The 19,682-nt window shown below is 43.5% G+C and overlaps 1 protein-coding gene across 3 annotated transcripts in view; it reads left to right on the plus strand.

The window, feature by feature from the left end:
- Positions 1–7,148, plus strand: part of STOX2 (storkhead box 2) — a 115,664-nt gene extending 108,516 nt beyond the window's left edge. For all 3 annotated transcript variants that reach the window (XM_047856629.1, XM_047856630.1, XM_047856631.1), the window contains one exon: positions 824–7,148. In XM_047856629.1, coding sequence (XP_047712585.1) covers positions 824–1,019 — 196 coding nt within the window. In that variant the 3' untranslated portion in view covers positions 1,020–7,148. The remainder of the gene's footprint in view (positions 1–823) is intronic.
- The last annotated feature ends 12,534 nt before the right edge of the window (positions 7,149–19,682 follow it).

Raw genomic sequence — 19,682 nt, forward strand, 5'->3', positions numbered from 1 at the left:
TGGAGCCTGCTTTGGATTCTGTGTCTCCCTCTCTTTCTGCCCCTAACCCACTCACATTCTGTCTCTGTCTCTCTCAAAAATAAATAAACATTAAAAAAAAAAAAAGAAAAACTGAAAGAGAAATAGAAATGCTAAAGCCTTTAAATCACCTCTACTCTGAAAAATAAAATATTTCTACCAAAGCAGGGGGAGGGCATGTAAGCTTCACAAATTAATGGGGAAATTTTAAGAGTCCTTTTCTGAAAATATAATGTATTTCCACAAAAGTGTTAAGATTGGAAACAGAGGTACCAAGTGCTTTACGAAGAATTTTATTCCCATCAGTGTGGCAGATTAGCTAATGGCATGCTTGAAGTCCAACCAGAGTCAAAATCTGCTAATCGGGAATGAAAACAGCATCATTAGGGGCAAAACTGAGTTTATTCAAGAGCACTTTTCTCAATGAATTTCCAGCCTGAAATGAAATCACTACGTATGTGTATTTAAGAGGATTCTTTTCTCAGATGAATGTGTGATAGCCATCCATCACATCAAATTTGGAAGTGGTTTCCTTGAACGGGAAGGGAAGGGGAAAACATTGAAGATGCGTTTAGCTGGGTGGAAAGCTGTCATTCAGGGTGCCGTTTACTAGAACACGTGTGTGAAAGCTTCTGGAGCCCACGCTGAAAGAGCGTATGTGACTAATCAGCGTGAGATGGGGCATATGTGACATCATGAGCCGACAGGAAATCCATTAACTACATCATTTGCTCTTCCTCTGGGGCTCAAGAGGTAATTATTTATGTGTAAAACAAAACAAAACAAACCCTTTTTACTCTTTTAGCACTCGGGAGAGCCTGGCTTCCAACACGTCAAGCATTGTTGAAAGTAACCGTCGTCAGAACGTTACCTTGAGCCCGGTGCACGGTGGGGCTGGTCCGGCTTTCAGCTTCCGAGCAAGTACGGACCCCGCGACGAACGAAGCTGAGAAATTACAGAAACCTTCCAACTGCTTGCAGGCTTCTGTTACCAGTGTGTGACTGTCGTTTCTGCCTCAGATCTCCTGGCTCCTCCGACACAGCCAAGTTTACGACACTGGGACTGATGTTTACATCTTGGGAAAGACGAGCATCTCGACCGCAGTTTTTGTGTTTACTTAAACTGTGCCGCTGAGTAGGCTAGGGCAAAAAACAAAAATCTTTATTTCGGAGTATTGCTTTTCACATGTATGGCTCTGTAGCAACCGAATAGCAGTAGTAGGGGTGATATGTATACTTTTGCTTCACTACTTGTAACTGAGCACACATAGGAAAGTCTAGACACTGTAAGTGTGATATGCATTCCAATGTCATGAAGTTGCCAATTCCATTTTTAAATGCCACAGATGCGTGTTGCTCCCAGTCTGTGGTCAGAGGGTGCCACGGAACTGATCCTTGACACTTCCAAAAACAAAAACAAAAAAAAAACAAAAACAAAAAAAGCGTAAGCCACCACAAAACGTCAAATGCGAGGGTCCGCCTTGAGGGAGATCAAGGTCAGACTGACCAGAAGGGACCCCAGCCCCTTGTGTGTGAATTGTTCATGCACCAGTCATTTCTCACTGTGAGTTTTCGTGACATGATTTTGCAGGAGCCCGTGGAAGTGTGTCAGAAGGGGTCGTGATCGAAATTCTGGGAGTGTCTGTTTTCAGGATTTTGTTTTTAAGTGTAACAGATGCTTGTCTGAGTTTTTAACCTTCCGTAATCACAAACAGGAATATAGGCCTTTGATTCTGAAGTGGACGAAGGAAGGGGATCCCCAGCCTGGCTGGGGCACAGCACTGAGTGATGGAAGAGGGAAATGTGGACTCTTAACTGGTGTTAATCAAATATTTAAGGAAGATAATTTCCTCCTTGTGATACTTATGATGATCCTATCTTACTATAATAGATAACGATAATTAGTTTGTTTAAAAGCAAAATGTTCTTTGTGATACAAATGAAGAGTATGGCCTGGGGATGTTATTCTTTCTAATGGAAGGACATTAATCTATTTTATGTAGTTTTAAATAGAATGCCTAAATTAGGCTATGGGAGATCATTTTTAGTGGTTATAGGAAAGAGCAAATTTAGGGAGAGTTGAACTTCAGGCCTTTTATTCCTGGAAAGATATCTATAGAGAAAACTTTAAAAAGTAATTTTTGATTAGAACTATACATGTGCCCATGTACTTACCAACAGGATGTGCTCATTCTGCAAGTATGGTATAATCCGAACTTGTACTCCCCCCAAAAATCTATCAGAATGACAATTATGCATACATGAACTATGCCAGAGTGATGTTTACAGATACTTTGTAACCAATTTCAGGAGGCGTTTTTAGGCGGATGTATAGTTATTGGCCCAACTTATTTCAGAATGGTTTGTTAACGTTTTGCTTTGGTTTACAACATCATGTTGAATATGGAGAAGACTCTAAGCAGCAAAGGAATACAAATAACCGGGCTTCCACTTTACAGAGAAGAGACACTTCCACGTTCCCCCATTTTATTGAGAACCATGGTAGATACTGAACAGGTATTTGCAGAAGGGTTACATATGACACAAGTAAAGTCTGGCAAAACGTTTTAGTTTAGTGGCACGTGATGTTTGGAGCCACAGACCGTAAAATACATACCCAAAAATAAATCTAAAGTCTTTCCGCCTCGGACTTCAGTAATTGGCATAAAAATGTGTGACACATTTCTGCTTCAGTATTAGGTTCAATCCCTAGGGATCTGTTTAAGGAACGCAGTCCTACACATAGTTGGACTGATTCTTGAAACATATGGATACTCCCTCACGCGTTTTCAGATATTTGCAAGTTGCATTGAGTCAAACTGGACTCATCCAGCTTAGATTCCTTTTTTTTATGCCTATAGGGAAACGTCAGCACGTTTCTTGGTAAGCCCCTATGCCACTAAAATGCTTAGGTCAGTTGGCTTTGAGTCTCATGCCTTATTTCTTCCAAGGCATGCCCTGATTGCCCAGAAATGAACTATTTGTCTCATGGCTTAAATATGTCCGGAAGGAATGATAATGTATCTAATAGACTATACACAGAGTCTATTCCCTTGGGGAGGTGTATACCATACGGATACTAAATTCTTCTGTCTAAATTCGTTTTGGGTTTTTTTTTCCCCCAAAAAACCTGCTCTCAAGCGCTGAATCATACCATCAGTTCATAAATAACGTAACCATTGAAACAATACATCAGCCTCTAGTTGATCCTCTGAAAATGGCCATTATTATAATCAAATGCTGTGTGGACAGGAAAGCATTACCCTTTAAGAGAAGCTTTAAAATATGACTTTATCAATAGTTCACAAGAAATAGGTTTACAGAAGATGTTATTCAAATAAAACGTGTATACCATTAGCCTGATGCTACGGGGTACATGATTTTAAAAACAACCAGAAACTCCCTTAGACCTGGAGCCATTAGTGTAGAAAAGATGGGCTTTAAAGACCGTACGATGGAAGCAGACATTCCGTGTGGAAATATCCCCGTCTGAATCTAATCAGGATTCTTGGATGGGGGAGGAGTGAGGCGGCAGGAAGCATGTTACGGATGTGACCTGAGATGGTCAACGGCGAGCTTCTCAGTGACCAAACGCTCGGCCCGCACCAACGTTGCCAGCACCCGTTTCCTCCCCTGCACTGATAGCTTTGTGTTACATGGCTGCTTATCCAGTCTTCGCTTAGAGTTTCTTAGCTGGAAGGTTTACAAAACTGAATCTGGTTGAATCTCTGCGTAGCGTTCAACTTTCAAGGGTCAACCCATCTGTCGGCATTTTGCACACGTATGTATTATTATGATACAGCATATTACTTTATGGTAATTTTTATTTTTACATAGAACTACCTCCATAAATTTGATGAAGCGGCAGCAGTGTGTTCAAGTGTATTGTTCAGAAAAGCAAAGTTGAAAACTTTCGTAAACATTCGGCCATGGCGTTCTGTGTGTGTGTCAGTGGCTGCCCGTGTGGGCTCGTGACTTTTTCATGGCCGTGGTTTTGTTTTACGGCATTATTTCGCTTTCAGATGTAAACCTGTCTCTCCTCTCTATCCCACAAAAGCACACTCGATTTTGTTACGAATGAAACGAAGTTGAAATTTCTTGTCTTTCCACCCCACCCCACCCCACCCACCCCATTCCTGCCAAGAGTTCTCTCTGGCAAAGAGCCGATTGGTACACATAATTTAGCCAGCTCTCTACTCCTGAAAGAATCCGATTTGAATTCTAGGTTTTCAGTAGAAGTCACACCAGATATGTGGACCGTGCCGGCTTTGAAGTACTTTGGGCCTCGCTGCTTTCACGCACACGCTACCATATCGAGCCCAAACTTCATTTTAATTAAAAGAGCAGTGCTGTGTACTCACCACGTGTGCTAAATAATTTCTATTCCATTTTCTATATTTTGCACATCTCAGGGGACCTTAATGAGCATATGAAAAGGGGGGGTGCCATCAAATAGAGAAAACTAACAGAAGAGCTGAATGGGGACCAAGCAGGATAAAAATACCAAATTACTGCTTCTCTGCTGTTGTGAAGCTCAAGTTCAGGAAGCATAAATTGAAAGTTAAGCTGAAGTAACGATGATCTGAACACCAGCGGTTCCCAAGTCTCCCTTTCTTAGAGCCCAGCCAGTGGTTCGAAGATGTAAATTTAAATTATATCGCAATCGCCATGGGGAAGAAAAAACCCTGTTTGATGAAAAGCAAAGCATTGTGCGTTTTTTGTTTGTTTTTTTTTTTTTTAGGTTGGCACAGCTCTGTAAAACCCTACCCAGGACGAACCACATATTGCCACCAAGTGTACTTGAAAATAAAGTTTTTAACTTAAATTATAGGCGTCTTGCTCACTATACAATAGTGAACCTATTTTGAAAAGTCTCACCATTTATAACATGGGCAGCATTTGGAGCTTGATTAAAAGCCAACAACAAACTATCATGACTTTGCCCGTTCATTTTGGGATCTCAAAGTGCTTCCAAAGCATTCAGATTGACAATTAACAAAGCAGGTCCTGTTTGTAACACCCATACTTGAAATGGACAAACAGAAGGAGTGACTTAAGATTACCCAAAAACTCAGTGGCAGCTACCAGTGACCTATTTTCTAACTGATAGACCATCATGAGAAATCACTAAATACAATGCTGTTTTTTCTGATGTGTGCTAATAAAGTCAAAGGAAACAAATACAACTGTACACTTTTGTCCATTTTCATTCAAAAAGTTCAGGGTGTTTGGAATTTTACAAAATCCACCCAATGCCATTGCGGTCAGAGGCAGATCCCAGACATACACCCTAGTTTACAGTTTCCTCTTGGGCTTCTTTAATTCCTGTGCTAAAATACCATCTTTCAGGAACATGTGCTCCTGGCAGTGGAAGGTGCTGAAACAGAAATCGTAATTTAGAACTTTATCAAGTACTCTTCACAGTGCTTTTAGCACAACAGAAATTCAGTACAACATATTGAGTCCTACCTGTAAGAATCTGGATTTCCGAGGGAGCTGATCTAGTTCTAAGTGTTTTCTCAAACTAGAAGATATCAGATCCTTGCTGGGGACCTTCTCCATTGCCACGGGCCAGGCACAGAACCAGCCGGAAGCATGCTGTCAGGCGACAGCAGACCCCAAGCAGAAGCGATCCCGTCTTTTCCTGTCCCTCCCCGCCCTCCTCCCCCACCCCGCCCAGTACTGTCCTGCCCATTCTCTTCTTTCTCTTCTGTTCTCGAGACATGCTTCTGCACGTGTTTAGGCTCAGGGAAGCCAGGACACAGGAAGGACGAATGCAAAAGCAAGGAAACCACTGTTTTGCTTTGGGTTAATAAAATACGGGCAGGAAGGAGATTACGATCAGTCTGATCTTTGCCAAGTAAGATAAAACAATCAGCTGTCACTCCGTCATTCTCCCAGAAGGTTCTACAGTATTAAGGATACATCTAATATTTTCCCATAGATTTTTATTTAGGAGACATTTCATAAATTATATATACGAAAACTTTCATGATTAAATTTCCCAGTGTGTTGACAATAGGCATTGGCATGTCCCTGATTGAGTTAATCTCTGCGTCTTTTTTAGCAGCATCCCAGAGAGAGAGTCCCCCAGTGATTGCTCCTCCAACACATAATCCTGTGTTTTCACAGTTGTTCTATGACTTACAGTTGCTGATTTGCAAGGTAGAGAATTCTACGAGGCTCATGGGGGACTAAACTTTCTTATGATTGTATATTATCAGTTATAGGGCTTTAATTGCTCATTGTTGGCTGCAGATGTGAACACACATACGCACACACGCACACACACCCTGCCTGGAAGCAAACGTTAAGGCTAGAGGCTTGGCCTGTCCACGTACAGTGCCTACGCCTCCCTGTCCAAAGGCTGACCTTGGCACCCCGTTCCTTGCTCCCACCAAAAAGAGGTACCAAATTTGAGATCTGAGAACTCCTCCAGTGTCAGTCCTCTGCAGTTACGGAAAATTCATGAAGTCCATGCTCAGCAGCTTCTTGCCTGCCTTTCCTCGGAGGTCCTGCCTCCCTGCCTCCTTCCCGGTCCCCCTCCTAGATACCGATACACCGCCACGGTTTCCACAACGGAAGCGCAAAACAGCGTGTGGTACTGTGCACACGTGATGGGTTAGGACTAGAGCTGCCCTAGGGTCACCTTCATGTAAGTATTGACAGCTACAAATTAAGGTCCTTAGAGTAGTTGACATAGATACTACTTTCTAGAAGAGAATTAAATTTCAACATTAAGTTTAAAGGGATCATAATTCTGCAGGTATCTTTCTCTGAGTGACTGAATGTGACTATTGCATTAGGGTAAATGAATTAAGAAGTGCAAGTGGGATTTACTGTATGTTAGAAAGGAGTTTTGCAGCCAAGACTGCCTTGAATAAAATGTGTTTGCACTGAAAAAAAAAAAAACTTTAAATTACTTGGTCTCTGGTTGCTGTAAAGGTCATCCAAGATGGATGTTCTGTTTATATTGTATAGTATTTCATATGAAATAATTACAGTTCATGAAATGTCTTCCCTAATGTTACTGATTTATGACAGCACATTTGTAACATGGTTTTTATCGTGCCGGTGTGCCATATTGTAAATGATGATTGACTTGTCATGCTTAGTATAATAACTTAAAAGGAAAAAAAAGCACAGGGATTTTTGTAAGTCTATATTTGAAAGTCCCTCCATATGGTAATATTGTGTTCATGTTGTTTATGTAGTGTTGTGTGAAATATCCATTTTGGATTGTGTTACTTTTTAAGATATTAAATAACATTTGGTTATATGTCTAAGTGGATTTTTTTGGTACTTGAGCAAAAATACTTTAGGTGAGACCAATTTATTGCTCTTCTGAATTAACAGGAGGTCGTAGCAAAATTTTTATTGCACAGTCTTAGTGATTAGAGCTTTTGAATGAAAACAACTGAACACAGAAATATCTAATCAGAATCTTTTTCCAGGAATGTTGAAAAAGACACATTTTTGGCCAGCTATTCAAATTTAAGAGTTAGGCTTAGAGACACAAAGGATTACGTCTTCTGTGAAATCAGAAAGCGGTGGGGTTGGTTTGTTTTGTCGGCCCTCAAATCACAACTTCTGTCCCCAAATAAACGTGATCCCCTCCCCCATGAGCACCCAGCGTCTGTCCACATATTCCTGGAAGGCGCTTGTACAAGTTTGCAACTCCTCCAGAATCTACCACTCTTTTGACTGTCCACAGTGGTAAATCTTTGTCCTTGGAGAAAGGACTCCCTTTTTTTCAAACCAAAAGTAATCCTCCCTCAAGCAAACGATGAAGTCCGGCAACAGCAGTGTTAGTCAAAAACAATCGGAAGCTATAACGTTGAGCCTGATTTTCTTGTAAAGGCAATTACCCAAAGCAGACCTCCGATGACAGAGCCATTTGGGTAAGTGTGGGGAACCCAAGGTGACCACTTTGAAGAACATGTCCTATTTTAGTTTGCGTATAGTTTGAACTGTCTCCATTCAGACACCCCCTTCTTCAAGCACGAAGTTAGCACGAGCTTACAATACCGGAACAATAAAGGTGATGGCATGTTCCCTTCAGAGCGATCCAGTGAACCAGACACATGGAGGAAATGTGACTTCAGAAGATGGAAGGCAGGATTCTGACTCCTTTGAGAGAATGGTCACAGTTCATAAAAATCTTTTCTTTCCAAAGGAAATGGTATGGCTTTAACTTATTTTTAAGTGTTTAGAGTGGTGGGATTTTTTTTTCCCTCCATAAAGAAAAGCCAAGCAGGATACTCAATACGTGCCTCCTGCCCTGTTACAGCTGTGAAATCGAGAGCCACTGAATCATAAAAAGAAGGTATTCACCTGACTTTAATAATTTATTTAACTGTGAAATCATATCCCTACTGTGGGGATACTTGGATTTCATGATATTCCCCCTGTTTGGGCCCAGTGGCTCCAGACTTCTCCTGTAAAGCAAATAGTTAATCATGTAACACATGGAATAAGTGTGTGTGATGAATATTTAGAGGCCACATAGCACCAGACAGCAATTCCAAGAAAAATCAAGGCACCTGCACTCCAGATAGGCTGAGCGGGCTTTTCTGGTGAACCTTGTTAAAAGAATGGCATTAGAAGTGCAACGTCAAGAGCAAGAGGCAGATCCAATGCATTAGATAAGAGAGGTCAGGTCAGAGATGCTAATGTGGAATTACAAGGACAGGACAGTAACTGCTGATATTCAATGAAGAGCAAATTCTTCCCTCCTCAGATCCAGGACTTTGGGGCTGGTGTCTGTGGCTCACGGGGAGTGAAGGCTGGACTTCAAACCAGCCTTGGCCTATCCAGGTGACCCTTTGGATGGTTTCTTAGGCAGCCCCCAATTCCACCCAGCACGTTCCTCCGAGGTCATCTTCTTCCATGTCTCCCTGTTTCTCTTCTTTTGTTGTGAAGCTCCGTGCATTGTTTTTCTTTCCTGTTTCCTTGGGTTTATTTTCCTTTGTTACTCTTTTCTCTATGTTTAACCAAGAGTTTTTGTTTGTTTGCTTGTTTGTAGTTAGGCTTTCTTGTCTAATGTTTGGACTCCTTCCTGGTCTCAATGATTTATATGAAAGTATATAATTATTTTTCTATTTTGGAATTTTGCTATATATTAATTATATATATTTACATAATATCTACTAAATATACTATAGATACAAGATGTATGCGTTATAGTATATAATATATAATGTTACATACATAATCTGCATGTAGTGACAATTGATAACTAGTATTTTAAATTTCGTATTTATATTGCCCTACCCTCCTTGGATCCACAGGCCTCTGTCATCCCTCAACCTCACTTCCACGCACCTTTGCACTAAAAGCTTTTGGTTCTCCAACACTTGGATAGAAATCTGCCACCAGCTGATTCATCAAAGGTCTGCTAAATCACTGGCAACTTCCGGAGATGAGAGATAGATGATCGATCGATAGATACATAGATAGATAGATAGATGATAATGCATTAGACCAAAGATCTCTGTATTGTTATAGTCTATAAATGGCAATGAAAAAAAAAAGATGTCATGCAAGAGGATATAGTTTGACTTCTGTGTGACTCCCTTTTAATGATGTGTGTTGAGAATTTATTATCTTGGGAAATTATCTTTGAACATTTTTATAGCTATGCTTCAAGCCAGCACCTGCCATTCTTTACTATACCCTATATTGGGGAGGGTGGAACCCCCCCCCCCTGAAAATCACTTTCTTTAAAATTAATAATAGGTCAGGGGCACTTGGGTGGCTCAGTCGGTTGGGCGTCCGACTTCGGCTCAGGTCATGATCTCCCAGTTGGTGGGTTCTAACCCCGCGTCGGGCTCTGTGCTGACAGCTCAGAGGCTGGAGCTTGCTTCGGGTTCTGTTTCTCCTCCTCTGTCTTCCCTTCCCAGGCTCATGCTCTGTCTTACTCTGTCTCAATAATAAATAATAAGTAAATATAAAAAAAAATTAATAATAGGTCAGTGGTTTCTAGTATGGAAAACCTCAGTCTCAGTTATCTTCCATCAAGGTAACATACCCACTCGCCATCCAGCTAGATTGTGAAGGTATCAGTGGTCTCTCCTGCCCAGTGTGGCTTCCTGTTGTCTGTTACTGTTGACAAGACATGCGACAGGTTAACAAATATTAAACGGATTGGAGATGACAGGGTTTTGTGGTTTTTTTTCCTTTTTCCCTTCCTATGTTATTTGATAGCAGTTTGTAAGACTTCTGTGTTGAATGTCAAGAGATCAGTATTCAGATGCAGAAGGTACCGGGATTCCCAGGGATAGAGCAATGGCCTTGGAAACAGAAGATTCCATTTCTACAGTTAGTGTCCTCCCATGTCTCCTTCAGTCTTTAAAAGGGACCAAATTGGGTGGAGTAGGGGCTACCAGCTGGCCTCATAAGTCAGGCAAATGGGTATGATAGACATTATCTTTTACAATTGACTTTTGCTCTAGCCAATTAATTGGGAGATCTACTAATGCTTTCACTTCCCTAAAGATTTCAGCAGCCAGAATATTTTGTAAAGAGCCTATTGAGAGCAAAACACTTCCACTGCATTTTTAACGCAAACATTTTAGAACAGTTTTAGAATTACAGAATTACTATGACAGTGATACAAAGAGTTCCTGTGTACCCTGTACCCAGTGTCCCGTACCATTAACATCTTACATTATATGGTACAGTGCTTGCAATTAACGAACCGATACTGATGTTATTGTTAACTAAAGCAGTACTTGATTCAGATTCCCTCAGTTTGTCCCTACAGTCATTTTTCTGCTCCAGGAGCCCAACCAGGATACCACATTACATGTAGTCACTGTGTGTCTTTGGTCTCCTCTGGTCTGAGTTTCTGAGACTTCCTCTGTTTTTGATGACCTGGACAGTTGTGAAGGGTGTGGATCAGGAATTTTGCACAAGGTCCCTCACTTCGGGCATGTCCTCTGCTTTTCTCACGGTCAGGATGGAGTTGTGTGTGATTGGGATGAGGGGGTCACAGAGGGAAAGTGCCAGTCTCCTCATACCGGATCAAGAGTAAATACCATCAATGTGACTTATCACTGTTGACGTTAACATCGATCACCTCGCTCGAGGTGATGTTCATCAGGTGTCTGCAATGCGAAGTTATTCTTTTCAGCTTCCACACTGTACTCTTGGGAAGAAAGTCAGTATACTCAGCTCACACTTAAGGAACAAGGACTTAAATACTCCATCTCTGAGGGCAGAGTATCTAAATAGATTGCTTGGGACTCTTCCGTACAGATTTGTCTCTTCTTCCCCAATTTACTTCTTCAGTCATCTATTGCCATCGGTATGGATGCATGGATATTTACTTTATACTTTGGGCTACACCCCATTACTACTTTATGTTATTACTCAAATGTGTCCACCATATGCTACTGATTGCTGTTTCGGTGGGCTCATTTGACATACCCCCATTATTGCAGTTGATCGTTTACTTGGTTTCCTAACTTTCTAACTTTCTGGCACTTCCTAACTTTCTGGCACCGTAAGGCTCTAGGCTTATTCTGTATGTACCGCCCCAGACTTGGAATCAGCCACCTCTCCGGGGAGCCCTGGTTTCTTTTACTGGATGGTATTAGAAACCAAGATCTAGTAGTAGGCATTCCCACTGCTGCGGGGGAACCATTATTTCCAGGACCTCTCAGCTGACAGAGCAAGGAGATAGAAGTGTGTGTGCTAACCTGTGTGTATGGGTGTCTAGAAATATTTCCATCTGCAACCATCTGTATCTCTGGTAAGCTAAACGTGGGTTCCTATTGATGTATCCAACTCTAATCCGTTACTAGCTGGATCACTGTAGCCTCCTGCTTATCTGTAACCCCCTCCTCCAGCAGTGAGAAACCTCGCTCCCAACACATTATTTACTCAATTGTTCAACTGCAGTATACATGGAGAGCACTTCATCTACTGAATTTTACAAAACTGATTAGGTAATTGTGGATGATGAACATGGAAGTAAAAAAAAAAAAAAAAAGGTGGAAAGTTCTCTCCACTTATCCTAGGTAAGTGGCTTACTTAATGTGACAGTACAGGGACGATCACAAACTTACCGGTCTTATTTGGTCTGATGGGACTGTTATAAAAATTTTAAGGTGCAGGGGGGAAGAAGCCAATACTAATAATATTTAATGTGTATTTCTGCTCGTGTCACATGGTCAGTACTTGGAGGGAAAGTGGTGTGCTGGCTCAGTGGTGGCAGGCCACGTGTTTGTAGGCCCCTGCTTCCTTCTCTCCATTTCCGGTCTCTGCATATCTAAATCGTAACCACATCTCAAGGTGCAGATCAAATACCTTCTCTCTCACAAGGGCTCCTCTGAACACCCCTTTCCACTCCCAGGCCCTGACAAAATATGGCTTCTTTCCCTTCCTTACAGCACGACATTCATCATTCCCAACCGTGTGTTCTCAATTTTTGTCTTAACGTCAGGACCTCAGACTCCTGCCCACGACCATGACCTCAGCTGAACAATTTATGCCGCTTTTATGCTACCTCCTCTGGTCATTTTTGTCCTCAGTGGCCATGAAGAGCTCTGAGAGCTTCAGCAGGCTCGGCTGTGCCAGCAGTGGGCTCCACGTGACACGCCCAGCGTGATTTCAGAAACGTTGAGCACTTTGCTCCGGCCTGCCTTGAACCTAGGCAGCCTTCTGGAAACGTGCTCGCTGGCTGTGGTGCTCAGCCTGTGTGTCTTCTCTCTCACAAAAGAAAACCAGCAAGTAAGGTGTGGCTTTGGAAATGTCAAAAAGCTGTGAAGAGATGAAAAGCCGAGTGGACGGCTTTTGTCCCTTCTGGTGATCGAATACGCTGTGGGAGCCCGCCCCTCCGGTCCAGGGCTGTGACCCCAGGGCTGTGGTGTTCCTACTTGGTGCCTGCAAAGACGGGAAAGGAGTTACGAGAGGTGGTCAAGAGCCACTGAATCTGCGGGGCAGAGGAAGCCACTGGTGTGTGTGAAAGGACAGACCTTGCTCCGTGAGCGTGTAGTCTGCTCGTGTCTCCGTGGCTCTAAGGCTGTGTTTCTGCACAAAGCGGTGGGAGAATTTATGACCATCGTCCACAATATGTTTCCTTTTAGCCGTATCTTCAATCTAAAGACAGCTATTGTTTATGCAAACTTTCTGTAGAAGTCTAACGAAAAATTTATTTCCTCTGTCTTGATTTTGAGTTTTTTCCTGATCTTAGCCACATTTTTCTTTCTGTTTCTTATCATTTCTTCCCCCAATCTCCTGCTCCTTCCCTTTCTGCCATCTGTGAGATTTTGACTACAGCTAGTTTTTCATTTTAATGTTCTCATTTCTCTCCCCTTTCCCCCTCACACGCTTTTAAAACAAGTCCTTGGTTTTGCTTTCTTGATAACCTTTTCCTTATCTTCCCACAACGGTGTCCCTAGCTATGGCTAACTCATTTAGTAGCTGTACTGTGGGTAGTTTAAAAGCTTGACCAGGGAGTTCTACTAACAAACTACTTGCTATTACTTCCAGATACTCAGGTTAGCTGGGAAAAAAAAAAAAAAAGTCTTGTCCTGGCTTGACATAACACTAAAAGTCTCCCAAGCTCTAGTTTACCTGCAGTGTTGGGGATGGTGTCTTCAGCAGAAGTGTTTGCAATGTTTTCCTCTGGGCGCCAGGGTTCAGAAACCAGGACTGGAGCCCTGTCCTGGGGTGTGGTTTGGGTCAGGGTGAACCGAATGACCACAAAGTCAAGTTCTCACTAGGAGACATGGTGTTGCGTAGTATCTTCCAGATCCACGCTTAAAGGTCTTGCCTCTAGGAATATACACCCTTTAGTTCTCTGTATGTTCCAGTTTTCCTTCAAAAAGGGCAGGCCTCATCTGTGTTAATACTTCCTTCCTGGCCGCCTCACCTTGGACGGGTGCTAAACTGCAGATTTCTCTTTATAAGAAGGTTTGTTAATTTTGCAAGCTGCAGCTCGATGTGCTTCTGGCTTTCCAGAGCGAAAATGTTCTCCTGGTCTCACTAAAGTGCAATCCAAAATTTCTCCATTACAAGGTAAAGTTAAGAGGGGAAAAAAACTAGGATTAAAGGTAAGGGTTGTTTGGGTACCGAGTAGAAGCCATACTGAAGGGGAGACAAAGGAACCCTGTGTGGCCATTATAAGCTGGCGGCTCGGTTTGCTCTCCTTACTCGTTACTTTAGAACTTAAACGTTCTTCCCAAATGATTTGTCACAATGAACTCATTCTTCCTCAGAACCTAAGTGGGAATCTTCAGATCGTTCTTACCGTGCCTGGAAATCCAGTGACTGTCAATGTGTGTAGTGCTTGATTAAGCTGTATCATAATTTGTAGGAAATCTATGTAAGTCATAGACTTTAAAAAATATTACCCCCTACCGAAGGCTGTCCATTAAAGGGGATGCATTTTCAAATTTAGGGCCCATTGTTGTAGACTATTTTTGTTTTGTTGTTATAGACTGGGTTTTGCAAAGCTAGCTGAATGAATGAAGTTTAAATTTAGTAGTGCCCTGAATACTGCTTCTCTAAATTCAGAAATTAGTAACACACCGTTTGAGGAAGGAACCTAACTCAGAAGAAAGGTTAAACACAAATATACCTGCATGTACTGTAATATCATTTGAATGTCAATTTTGATACAGCAGGTATTTCAAGCAGCAAATGTTCATCGCTTTCATCTTGGCGGCACGGCATCCCAGGGGGTTCTAGAAGCACAAAGTGAAAGACATGATCGCCGTCTTCTAGGGGGTTCAGAACCCAAGGTCACCCTTACACCTGGAAAAGCAGCAATGCAACCAGGTTGCACGATGTTCGCAATAGCACGGGAGAGCGTACCCACCCGGAGCAGCTCCGGGTCCCAGAACCACCCCTCCTGCTCACCAGCTGTGGGGTTCGGCAGCCGGCTTCACTCATCTGACCTCTGAGGTCCAGCATTATGGTCTGCTAGAAAAATGGGGACAGATTCTGCCTTCTCCCCTCACAATGGCATCTGTGAGGATTACGATTCCATGAGACCCACGAAAACCACACACAGTGGACAAGGTACAAACCCAGTGCCGTGTTATCGTGCAGGTTCAGAGGAGACTGCGCCCTGCTGTTGTACTATTCTGGCAGACGGGTTCTTTTTTTTGTTTTCAAGTTTGTTTATTTTGGGAGAGAGAGAGAGAGGGAAAGAGAGAGAGAGGGAGAGAGCACAAGTGGGGGTAGGGTAGAGAGAAAGGGAGAGAAGGAGAATCCCAAGCAGGTTCGAGGAGCCCAATGTGGGGCTCGAACCCATGAACCATGAGATCATGACCCAAGCCAAAGTCAAAAGATGGATGCCTAACCAACTGAGCCACCCAGGTAACCCTGGCAGACAGATTCTTACAATCAGGATTTAAGCTGGACCTTTAATGAATGTAAGGACAGAGTGGCCTGAAGAGTATTCCAGGCATGTTAAAAGCAGGAGTGGCAAAGATACATTTGCAAGACAGTATATGTAATTCATCTGCCTTTAGACTTCATGTTTATTATCATAAATGCTATGAGTGTATGTGGGGGAAGGGGAACTAACATTACATATAAATTTTCAAACATGATTTGGCTACAGAACATTAAAACCCATCACGGGAAGGTGCCACAGTGGATGTTTGTCATGTGCTATTCTTTATGCCCGTGTCTACAGATGGGGCCACCACATATCTTTGCTTCCAATTATGGTCTCAAGTCTACCTTTGCACAGGAAGCCCTGTCTTGGCCCCTCCAGTCATTTGAACACTCTTGCGTTCTTTGCTTTTCTTCCCTTTCCCATGTACACACTGTGTGCCCCCAGCTGGATTATAATGGCCCTGAAGTTGGGAAGGTCTTTTGATCATGCCGTCTCCCAGAGCCTGGCAGGATGGCGTGTCTGTGCCGGTGCAATGGTGTGATGCCAAAAGACCATTCCTCCTCCTCAGTGCCGACGTGGTCACTGCTTCTGACGGTCAAACCCACTTGCAGATCTATTGGTAGGTTTCACAGTATCATTCACAAATAATACACTTGCACTCGGGTAGAGAAAAAGTCAAATGTATTTTTAAGACTTCTGAAGAACCCGTCATTTTGTGCTGAGTTACCATTATCCTAGTCCTTAATGTAAAGATGCCATGATCTTTTGTTTGATGTGAAATGGTTCAATACCAATATTGAACCAATATTCAATACCAATACCAATATTCAATATTCTGTTACTCCCCTACTTCAATCCTTCCGTTGGTCAAAATTGGTTGAATCAGATCCAACTCTTTCCTAGGGCTTGTGAGGTGCCTCCTGACCTAGTCCCCACCTTTCCCTCCCATTCCCACCTGCCAGCGTCCCAGCCAGAACCTTTCGTTGGGCTCCTTGCGGCCTCCAGATCATTTCTAAGCCTCTCCTGCCCCCACTGCCCCATCATGGCACTCACTCACTACTCAATCTTCAGGTTTCACTGATCTGGACCGCAAGAAGCTTGCCTGCCTTGCAGACCCTGGCACTCTTCTATGGGTCCCCCTGGCTCCGACACTTCCTTCTCAGGGTCAGGGGTTATTTCTTGTCCCTGGGTAGGTTTCCCTGTGATGGAGACTCTGAGATGAAGATCTGTATTGGAGGGAATGCCCTTGGGCTCAGGCCCCATGAGAAAAGAAGGGAGAGAAACGAGCTGGCCAACGAGAGGTTGGGCTGTGTCAATTCTCTTCAGCTGAAGTCCACCAGGAACATACCTGAAGTTCCACAGATCGAGTCCATCACTCACTGCAGAGAGTGAGACGCACACTGTGGGGAACCACAGGCCCCTCAGTACGAGTGTTAGAAAGAAGCTCAGGTAGCATTTGGGCTTCAGGTAGGTGGGGTGGGAGAAGACCGAAGGTCCTCCCTAGATTGGACGCTGCCAGTGCAATCTAGAAAACAAAATGGCAGCCTGTCTCTGATGGGTGTCTCCATAAATTTTACCCCTGGCGAGGGAAGAGGAGGATGAGGACAAGGTTGTAACTGGTAATCGAGTAGCAGCCACTCATTCCAGCCAAGAAGGGGTGACGGGAAAATCTGTTACCGTTTGAGTGGCACAGTGACCATCTTTATGCTTAAGTGAAACTCTGGAGAGGGCTTGCATCATCTTGTTCGATTTTAGTCTGTGAAGTTGTTTATGTCCAACAGGAGAATAACGTGGCCCAGCTGTGAGCGCCGGGCCGGCTCCGGTTATGAATGCCTGGTCTTTTCTCCTTTCGCAGCTGTGACACGGTTCCAGCCAGTCCCTGGGTGGACCCCCGAGGAAGCTCCCAACCTGGGTGACCCTGCAGAGTGGTCTGGTCTCCTGACGCTCCCACGGCTGGGCCACTGGAGGCAGGCCGCCCCCGGGAGGGCAGGGTGCCGGGGCGGAGCGGGCTTTCCAGCTCAGGCAATTCTGGAGGAGAGCCCATCTGCGGCCTGAGTGACAGCACCGCCCCGGCAACAGAGTCCCTCGTTCGCAGGGCGAGCAGGTGGCACAGCACAGCAGCCACTCCATCTCCTGGCGCCACTCTTCCTGCGACAGTGAGCTCTGGGACGACCGGGACTGAGGCTCTCTTGGTCTTCCTTGCACCTGCAGAGAGAGCCTAACACGGCGCCTGGCCCATACTCAGTCCTCCGTGAATATGTGTCAGATAAATCAACGAGCTGCTCGTCACGAGGTCCTCATCTTCCACTTGACCAAATGTTCTGCTCCTGGTCTTTGAGTGTAACATTTTCTTTCCAATCGACAGCTTATTTCCTGTGGACTATCAGTCACCATCCAGAACGTCCAGAGCAACTGTTCTCAGCAGTGAATGGGTGGCATCAATTAGGTTCCTGGAGAAACTCTCTCAAAGGCTCCCTGCTGGGCCCCCAAGGAGACCCTATCCACTCAGGATTGTGATTCACTCAAGTCCAGCGTGGTGCCCAGGTATGGGTATTTTGAAAAAACTCCCTAAGACTGAGTCTGTTTCCCTTGTAACCTGCCCTTCCCCAGCCCCCCAAAAAGAAGTCTTCAAGTTTCATGGTAACTTCTAAAAATGGCCATTAGGAATCAGGGAATTTTTTTTCCACCTTTTTCCCCTCAGACATAGTTCTAAAAAGCCAAACATGAACTTACATCACTGCCAAGCTGAAGAGCATTCTATTGAGATACCTTATATAACAACTACCATTTTCCAAAGACATAAAATATGATTGAAAAAATCCCTTCTTACAATTACAAGAATCCTATTTAAACTGAAAGCCTCATCCTTGGGTCTTCCAATGACTCTCTGGAGATACAAAGATTTCCACTACATACAAATAACACGCCAGCCCATGGTACATCCTCTCCACCAACACAGATCCCCTGGAGCCACTGCTTCTGGGTTCAGTGTCACATTCACCATTATGAATGCCTCTTAGAGGAGAAAGCCATTCCCAAGCCTGCCCCTTGGCAACATAGGAAGCAGGTGAATTTGTCTTAAGCCACTTTTCTGTTTCCTGTCCATCAGTGTCTTACAGCCCTGTCTCTCATACTCAGGAAGAAAGCCAATACCTATCTAGAAAACTTCTCCTTTCCAAAGGCATTTATATTATAAAAGAATGTACAATGGGAGGATGCTGGTGATCGTGACCTTCTATGTAATCTCACAATAGCCTGCTTATGTGTCTTTCTGCCCCATCAGTCTGTAAGGAGCTTCTTACTGGTGGGGGAGTAGAAGGGAGTGGGAGCACTGTCTCTTGGTCCTCTTTGCAATTTCTGTGCTGAAGCAGACGCATGTTTATGAATGAATGAGTGAATGAACGAACAAGCGAATGCATGCCTAGGAGTAGTAGGGGGGATGTAAACATTTGCATGACTTTGACAAAGTCTCATATGCATCATGGTCACCTGGCACTCAGTTGTTGTTTTGATTCAAACCTTAAATAGCTAAATGAAGGGCCTATGAAATAGAGGTCCATTCTTTCAAGAAGCTTCTAAGTGAAATCTTAGAGCTTGGTATTGATACATTCTTTGGGGGGGGGGCACAGTTATCAGTAATTTTTTAAACAACTGAAATTTGAAAAAGGATTTGGATAGAACATATTTGTATCTTTAAAAAATAACTTGAGTAAAATTAGAATTAGCCTTATACCACAAATCTATCCTGAACCATCTCTAGTCCTGCCATTGAACTACAGACCCCTGTACCATCTTGCTGCTGTATTGTACGTGGCTGAGAGGCCCCATCACACATATGTGCACTCACACGTACATGCAATAAATACAGGTGCAGTGTTAGACCAAATGCGCGAAGAACTGGGGAGCTATTCGTACGTGGGGAATAGATAAACACTTGGAATGTCTGGTCTGTTTGTTATGCCTCGTTGATATTAACATTTATTCTTATTTTTTTGATTAAAGGCTAATATATGTTTGTTATCCTGAAAATTATAGGAAAGCAGAAAAAGAAGCAAAGAAGAATCAAGCATTGGGGCACCTGGGTGGATCAATGGGTTAAGCGTCCAACTCTAAACTTCAGCTCAGGTCATGATCTCAGGGTCATGGAATCAAGCCCCATGCTGAGCTCCATGCTCAGTGTGGAGCCTGCTTAAGATTCTCAATCTCTCTCTCTCTCTCTCTCTCTCTCTCTCTCTCTCTCTCTCCCCTCCCCCACTTGCTTGTACGTACTGTTTCTCAAAAAAAAAGTTAAGCCGCATATCACCCAAAGA

The sequence above is a fragment of the Prionailurus viverrinus genome, chromosome B1, assembly GCF_022837055.1.
Source record: "Prionailurus viverrinus isolate Anna chromosome B1, UM_Priviv_1.0, whole genome shotgun sequence".
Taxonomy (NCBI): Eukaryota; Metazoa; Chordata; class Mammalia; order Carnivora; family Felidae; genus Prionailurus; species Prionailurus viverrinus.